Below are 8,305 nucleotides of genomic sequence, written 5' to 3'. Positions count from 1 at the left end.
CCCTGTCAACGACAAGTGCTTTTAAGTAATTTAGTTCTTAATCAAGAACCCATCAGGAGGGGCAAACGTGGAGTGCACAGAAAACAAAACGAGAAAATGAAGCTAACTTCTGTTTAGTCAAATGACATGATTTGAAGTATGGTGGAAGGCAAACCGATAAAGGCTTACAGTAAACTGTAATACCAAAGTTAGATATGTTGCATGTGACCAATATGTCGAAGAACGGAAAAGAATACAATGTTTGGTAAAATCCTAGTATACGGTGCAGTCTTGGCGCGATTTTGAAAATTATCGCCAACACCAAAATGACCCGTTTACTGCTCATCATAAAGTCGCCAAATCCCTTGTGCACCGGATACTAGGATTAAACCCAATACTTCAAGCTCCAAACTGAACTGAATAGCACATTACTGAATGACTCAATTAGCTATAGAATTGCATGTGTTTTACAGAAATTTAACTTTTGAGTCGTTTCTTCTTCTATCAATAAAATTCCCAGTTTCATACTTAAGGACCCCATCCTGGATATGAATTTCTGGAGTATTTATAGCATTCGTTGCCAGAGAAACTTAATTTATATTGGTCAAATTAAGACAGCCTTAAAATTTTGTGTTAAAGAATGTGAAAATCCTCTGTTGCTCATCACTGTTGGTCAAAAAATCACCAGTTTTCTGCAGCCAAAATTATTCAAAAAAACATCTTCCATTGATGAATTAGACTTTCTAAAGGCATTTCACGTTAAAAAAAACTTTTTGTTCTAGTTTATGACTCTAATTCCAATCCATCTTTACCCTCAGAAGGCAATTATTTTTTAGTTTTCTTGTCTCATCAATAGATGGTGCTCAGTAGCTTAACTTCTTTCCATTCTTATTTTATCACGGTACTCTATCTAAAAACTAGTCCTGTGAAATTTACAAACATGTTGATTTTATGCTCATTCTTGTTGTTTTAACTTCAGTAATCATCTGGAAATGCACCATTACACTGGCAAACCCCAAACAAGAAACACAATTCTTGTAAACAAAAATTTTCACATGTGAAAGCTGCTTTGAGTACATTGAGAATGTATCAGTTCCTTTGTATTCAAAAACTGTCCCATTAATGAATTAATCGGACAACCAATCCTTTCTCGTATCAAATCAATCATTATTCCTGCTAAAATTTTGATAATGTATTTTATGTCTGTTTATTTTGTTTTTGAAACTATGAGATTGAATATTGTAACATAATTTCAAAATAATGCAAGCAGAGCTTAAATTTTGCCAAAAATATACTTTTGTTGTTCCAATTTATATTAAAAAATTTAATAATGAACAAAGAAGATAATAGTTATTTAACTTATTTGAGTTATATGAAATAAGTTTCAGATTTACTTCGTAACACTAAGCTACTTTGCAGTATTACTGCAGCACAATTCTATTGAAAAGTTGTTATTCTTTTAGTTTATGCCATGCTTCTAATATATGGAACCAGAGCTATTGTTAAAAAAAAGCATATGAAAAATTTGGTCAAGGGATATATATATCACAGAACTTGTTTTGGGTCTGGTTTCCAGCATATATTTGATTTATGAATGTGAATCAAATTGGATTCAGAAACTGACAGCTGTACAGCCTTATAAAATGTTATTTTATTTATAGAGATATATGATCAATTCTTTGATTTAATTTTTTCATAAAAAAGTTGATAATCTGGATTGCTAAGGAACCTTTTCTTCGTTCCACATAGATTACAGGTCACAAGAATATGCTTTGAACCATTATCTGCAATTTAAAAAAAAAAAAAAAAAAAAAAAAAAAAAAGACTTTAGAGTACATAATGAAGTAACTAAAGCATCTTCACAAAGAACATTTCACAAAAAACATTTTCACAAAGATTTTATTACATGAACTTTTGATATTTTATTTCTAGATTTAAGACCATGAATATGAAAAATAGCAAGAAAATGATGACTATTTGTGATTACATTAATATAAATACATTTTGAGTGGTAAATCTAGTCAGTAATTTTAATATTATCCATGAAATTTTAATCAAAACAAAATATAATGTTTAGAATCAAAACAAAATACAGTCAAAAGTCGTTAATCCGGACTCGTCGGGACTTCGGCGATTCCGGATTATCGATTTTTCCGGATTATAGATCATTATTTTAAATCTGGTAGAATGGCATGCAGATATAAAAGTAAAAATATGAAACCATAATTTACGAAATAAAGAACAATTATGATCTAAAGGGTATCAAAATTTACAAAAAAAAAAAAAAAAGCTTAATATTTTTATTTGTTTACTTTATTAAACATTTCTTTCAATGTAAGTTGTTTCAGTTGCTTCGTTTTTTATGTGATAATACATTCTCTTTAATTCTATAAACAGACATAATTTCTTGTTCAGTTACAAAGTTCCGCTGTTCTTCAAGTCCTATAATTGCTGTGTCGAGAATACCGACTAATTTGTCAATCGAAATTTTTTCGTTTTCAATAACCTCTGTCACTTTCTTCGCTATCGGAAGCGAATTATAATGACGAGGCATTTGATTTAAATCATATCAAAGACGGAGTACATCGAGATGAAATACTACATTGAGTAAGCAATTATAAGCCAAATAAAATAAAAACATCTGCTCTTAAGATAAGGATAGTGCTGATAAATCAACTTCCAATTCATTGCACGCCGCCGCGGCGTTAAAGATAAACAAAGTTTAGATAAACAAAGAATATGCCTCTATCCATTTTTTGTTTAATGGACTCCGAAAGATACTTTCGCTTTGTATATCCTTTACATATTAGTAAATATATATCTGAAATTCTATTTGACATAATCGAAAGTTCAAGCTTACTTTTATAAAATTGCTCTAACAGTCTGCAAAAAATAATAATCCGGATCCAATTCGAAGATTAAAGAACAACGCAATCTGCAACATTAACTGAAATAGATAATTAGATAATTTTAGCTTAGCTTATCCCGTCCGTTATACATTAAACGCGCATTCGTAAACGTATTTTGCGCACGCGCACACGCAAATTCGCAGCGGTAAAAGTCTTACGCGCATGCGTCAACGCGACGCATGCGCAGAAAGTTTGTAGCTTTGATGTCCGGATTATAGATCATTCCGGATTATGGGTGTCCGAATTAACGACTTTTTACTGTATAATGTTTTAGGCAGATTTGACTACACTTATAATTCATATTTTTAAATCTCTACCTCAGATTAAAATTTTATAGAAGTATTAACTAATAATTGTAGAAATATCTTCTAAATCATAGCTTCTTAAACTTTTTTCAGTCGTGACCCATTTTTATCACTGAGATTTTTTTTCGCGACCACAGGACCCCTATAATATTTATGAAAATTTTGTGAGACCCTAAAAGCATTGTGCAAATCCGACATATGCGTGAGTGAAACTGTCAAATTTTTCACCTGTTACTGTAATATACTACTGCAGTTTTAAGTCATTACCTTTAATTTCTAATTTTAAGATATAGAATAATGTGAAAATTTTAAATAAGTAACAGACGGAATGACAACTTCAAGTGTAAAATGAATGTTTATATTAGAAAAAGAATGAGTCGAAATGTTTTCGTTTTTTCTTTGTCTTTATTGTCTTATCTTTATCTATATTCAGATATATTGTGTAAAAATATTTGGTAATTATAAAATTATTATAATAAGTTAAAGAAATACCATAACTGCAAAAACTTTTGGTGACTCCCTGTTTAAGAAACTCTGTTCTAAATTATAATACAATAATCTTGAACTGAAGGAGTGCAAATAGCTACAGATATACAAGCAAAAATTAGCAGTCTATAACAAGATTTTAAAAAACATCTATTGATATTTAAAGGCAAGCATCTGGATTTTCCCAGTTTTAGCACTGAGTACGAAACCTACAGTAGAAAATAGCTACTATAATAGCTTTTTAAAATTTATTTTATTTTATTTTATTTTTGCTTAGAAAAAAACAAATGTGATAAACTTTAGAATATGGAAAGATTAGGTTGAATCATCTAAATTTTGTAGCAAATATTTTGAGATGATAAAAATTATTCTAAATCTTTATGTGTTGCGAACTCTTTTACTGGTGAAAAATAGTTTCCAATGATAAAAATGCATACTTTACTATAATTTTGACTTATAATTAATATAATAAATAATGTTCATTTATTCTATTAATCAGAATAGATACATTAAATTTATTTATTCTGTTCTCATCAGAATAAATAAATTATGGAATGGTTTTTTGGTCCCCTCCTGTTTTTTTCAGAATCGAAAAACACTCTGAATATGTAGACACTATTTTTTTATTACAAATTGGCATACAGTCAAAAGTCGTTAATCCGGACTCGTCGGGACTTCGGCGATTCCGGATTATAGATCATCAGTTTAAATCGCGTAAGATGGCATGCAGAAATTCTAAAATTAAAAATATGAAACCGTAATTTATGAAATAAAGAACAATTATGATCTAAAAGGTATCAAAATTTACAAAAAAAAGCTTAATATTTATTTGTTTACTTTATTAAATATTTCTTTCAATGTAAGTTGTTTAAGTTGCTTCGTTTTATGTGATAATACTTTCCCTTTAATTCTATAAACAGACATAATTTTTTGTTCATTTACAAAGTTCCGCTGTTCAAGTCCCGTTAATTGCTGTGCCGAGAATACCGACTAAATTGTCAATCGAAATTTTTTCGTTTTCACTAACCTCTCTGTCACATTCTTCATGTCTTTATCCATTTTTTGCAGCAATTTCACTTTTTGTTTGATGAACATCGAAACATACTTTCGTTTTGTACGATCCTTTGAGAGCTCCAGATTCGGAAATTCTATTTGATATAATCGAAAGTTCAAGTTTACTTTTATAAAATTGCTCTTACAGTCTGCAAAAAATAATAAGCCGGATCCAATTCGAAGATTAAGGAACAACGCAATCATCAACATTAACTGAAATAGATAATTAGATAATTTTAGATTATACCGTCCGTTATACATAAAACGCGCACGCGAAAACGTATTCTGCGCTTGCGCACACGCAAATGCGCAGTCGTAAGAGGTCTTACGCGCACGCGTAAACGCCTATGCGCGTGTGTCAACGCGGCGCATGCGCAGAAAGTTTTAGCTTTGAGGTCCGGATTATAGATCATTCCGGATTATGGGTGTCCGAATTAACGACTTTTGACTGTACTTTATAAAAATTTGAATTTTTAGATGAACAGCTAAAAATTAAATACAGAAATTAACAATATTTTGCTTCTAAAATATGCGTAAAATATTTTTTTACAATTTTTTTTTTTTTTTTTTTTTTTTACCAAAATTAGAAATTTTAAGTTTAGTGTATGTATATGGTGGAACCTCACTTACTGAGTTTAATTTGTTCTCAAATCTTACTTGTAATGTGAAACACTCATTAAGCAAAACAATGCTTCTCATAGGGATCAATATAAAATAGGATAACGCGTTCCATTCCAAAAAAGTACAGAAACAAATTTATAATAAATAAGACAATATTCCACAAGAAAATTGTCTAAATACATTTGTTTTTGTCTACACATCAAAATTTGGCAAAAATGAGGGACATGATTATCATAAATTAATTTGCTGCTCGCAAACCTACTGCCTTTTTATGGCGACGCTTTTCTATGCACGGTATAACAGTTTCCCAGACTTTCAGCACCTCCTTTATTTCACTGGAAGATTCTTGCTTTGCTGCTCTTCTCAATTTATCTCTTCCATAACTTCTTACTATGACCCAGAATGCAGCTCTATAAACTCTTCCGTGGTTAATTCCTAGCCAAGTTCTTCCACTAATTCATCGATGCTAAACACTTCTATCTCCATATCTTAGCAAGATACAATCTTGTCAACACAGGCTCCATAGACACTTGCTCAGCAAGAATAAGATATTAGCTGAATGCGCCAAGACGCAGGCGGGATCCTACATGTGGCATCCATGTCTCTACGTCACTCATTAAGAGATTCACTTTTTACTCCAAAGGGGCTTTGTCCCTGAAGGACTATTGTTTTAGTTTTGCGATTTTGCATTGAATCACTATAAATGTCACTTTCAAACAGTTGCCACTAAGTGTTAGAGTCATGCATTATATTTGAAGAAATTAAATAATGAAAAATATGCATATATGTATGTACATTTCTCACATTGTGATAAAACAATGGGGGAAAAAAAGACCTTTTTATCTCCAGCCTGCAGAACTGCGTATCAGAAATTCTAAAGATATGCTCATTTTAAAATTATTTTGCGACATTGCTATTGAACTGAATTTTATGGTTTAAGTGCAAAGAACATGATATTTAATAAATAAAGGTAACACACAAAACGTTAAAAAAAAGTCCCTTTGGGCATAATTTAAAATCTGAAACCTTTCAGATTTTTTTCTTGTTTTAAATTTTCTAAAACTTTAATAATTTTTTAATAAACTGAACGATTTTAAAGCGAGCATTGGCAACACTGCTCAGGGTTAAAACATTGTTTAATATTTTGCTCTTATGCAAATCACTTGTCATCAGTGCTTGTTATCAATCAGGTGCTTGTTATAAAAAAACAATTCAAAACCTAATGCAATTGTGCACTGATAGCAGCAACAAGTGGTGGTAATTTTTGCAAAATAAAATAAAAAATATATTTAAAATTCATCCCATAATTAATTCGGAATAAACCACATACAAAAACCAAAAAACAGAAGTGGCAAGAAATGGAAATGGAAGGAAGGTATGCAAGAAATAGGAGGGGCAAAATATGCCAAAATCAAAAATGAAATTTACATCTTTTGCTGCATTGTCATCAGGGGACCTCTGAAACAAAAGAAATAAGTAAATAAAATAGCCTTCTTCTGAACCGACAAAGACATAAATTTAAAATTAAAAAATAATCTTAGAAAAACAATAAAAGTAATCTATGTCTTGATCAGTTCAACTCCTACAGGCCGATGTAAAAGACCAAAAATGTAAATTTATAGCACAAAAACATAGACAAACTAAAAAAAAAAAAAAAAAAAGACCAATATACCAAAGGACATATAGAGCCAAAAGTCTTTAATCCGGACATCCATAATCTGGAATGATCTATAATCTGGACCTAAAAACTACAAACTTTCTGGGCATGCGTAAACGCATAATACCTTTACGCATGCGCGTTTAATGTATAATGGACAGTATAAGCTAAGCAAAAATTATCTAATTATCTATTTCAGTTAATGTTGCAGATTGTGTTGTTCCTTAATCTTCTAATTGGATCCGGCTTATTATTTTTTGCAGACTGTTAGAGCAATTTTATAAAAGTAAGCTTGAACTTTGGATTATGTCAAAAAGAATTTCCGATTCTGAAGCTGCCAAAGGATCTACAAAGCGAAAGCATGTTTTGATGTCCATCAAACAAAAAGTGGAATTGCTGCAAAAAATGGATAAAAGCATATCCTTTGTTTCTCTAACCATTCCGAAATCTGTTTATCAATTTCACGCTGCTCTACCGGGGGGGGATGTAGCGGCACTCAATGAACTGGAAGTTGATCTGTCAGCACTATCCTTATCTTCAGGGCAGATGTTTTATTTTATTTGGCTTATAATTCCTTACTAAATGTAGTATTTCATCTCGATGTACTCTGTCTTTGAGATGATTTAAATCAAATTCCTCGTCATTATAAATATCACAAATACACATCAAATAGTTTTCTGGTTGCAATTTTCTAATTCCGACTATGCGTAATTTATGCTTTACGCATGTGCGCATTGAAAGAAATGTTTAGTAAAGTAAACAAATAAATATTAAGTAAGTTTAGTAAAGTATACAAATAAATATTTTTGGAATTTTATAGGAAAATTAACCCTAAAGGCTTGGGTACATCCATTTTTAAATAATTTTTTTTTTTTAAATTTTGATACCCTTTAGATCTTTATTTCATAAATTATGGTTTCATATTTTTATTTTTATAATTTTTGCATGCGATCTTACCAGATTTAAACTAATGATCTATAATCCGGAGAAACCAATAATCCGGAATTGCCGAAGTCCTGATGAGTCCGGATTAAAGACTTTTGACTGCATTCATCATATTTCATTTTCATTATTCATATCATTTCCATTATTCATCATATTTCATTTTCATACATACCAAAGGCTATACCATATATTCCGGCATATAACGCGCACCTATAATTTTAAATTAATTTTTTTAATTTTTAGGTATATTCATCATACAACGCTTATCCTTCTTTTTAGAAAGAAACCTGAAAATACATGTGCCATGCTCTAATCTTCTGAAGTCATTCATTGGAAGATTTTCCATAGGC

At 30.7% G+C, this 8,305-nt stretch overlaps 1 protein-coding gene across 2 annotated transcripts in view; it reads right to left on the bottom strand.

Moving 5' to 3' along the window:
- Window positions 1-1,610: 1,610 nt before the first annotated feature.
- The window catches only part of Rpp21 (ribonuclease P protein subunit Rpp21), a 41,445-nt gene continuing 34,750 nt past the window's right edge, over window positions 1,611-8,305 (bottom strand). The window contains exons 4-5 of one of the 2 annotated variants that reach the window (XM_085819004.1): window positions 6,782-6,811; window positions 1,611-1,763 (exon numbers count right to left, since the gene is read on the bottom strand). In XM_085819004.1, the coding sequence (XP_085675130.1) occupies window positions 6,801-6,811 (11 nt within the window). In that variant the 3' untranslated portion in view covers window positions 1,611-1,763; window positions 6,782-6,800. The remainder of the gene's footprint in view (window positions 1,764-6,781; window positions 6,812-8,305) is intronic. The other variant, XM_085819003.1, reaches the window with a different exon arrangement.

Source organism: Stegodyphus dumicola, chromosome 6 (assembly GCF_044657685.1).
Source record: "Stegodyphus dumicola isolate Sdum_Otavi_A_Nest chromosome 6, ASM4465768v1".
NCBI lineage: Eukaryota > Metazoa > Arthropoda > Arachnida > Araneae > Eresidae > Stegodyphus > Stegodyphus dumicola.
Note: the sequence above shows the minus strand (reverse complement) of the source record. Positions and strands in the feature narration are given on the sequence as shown.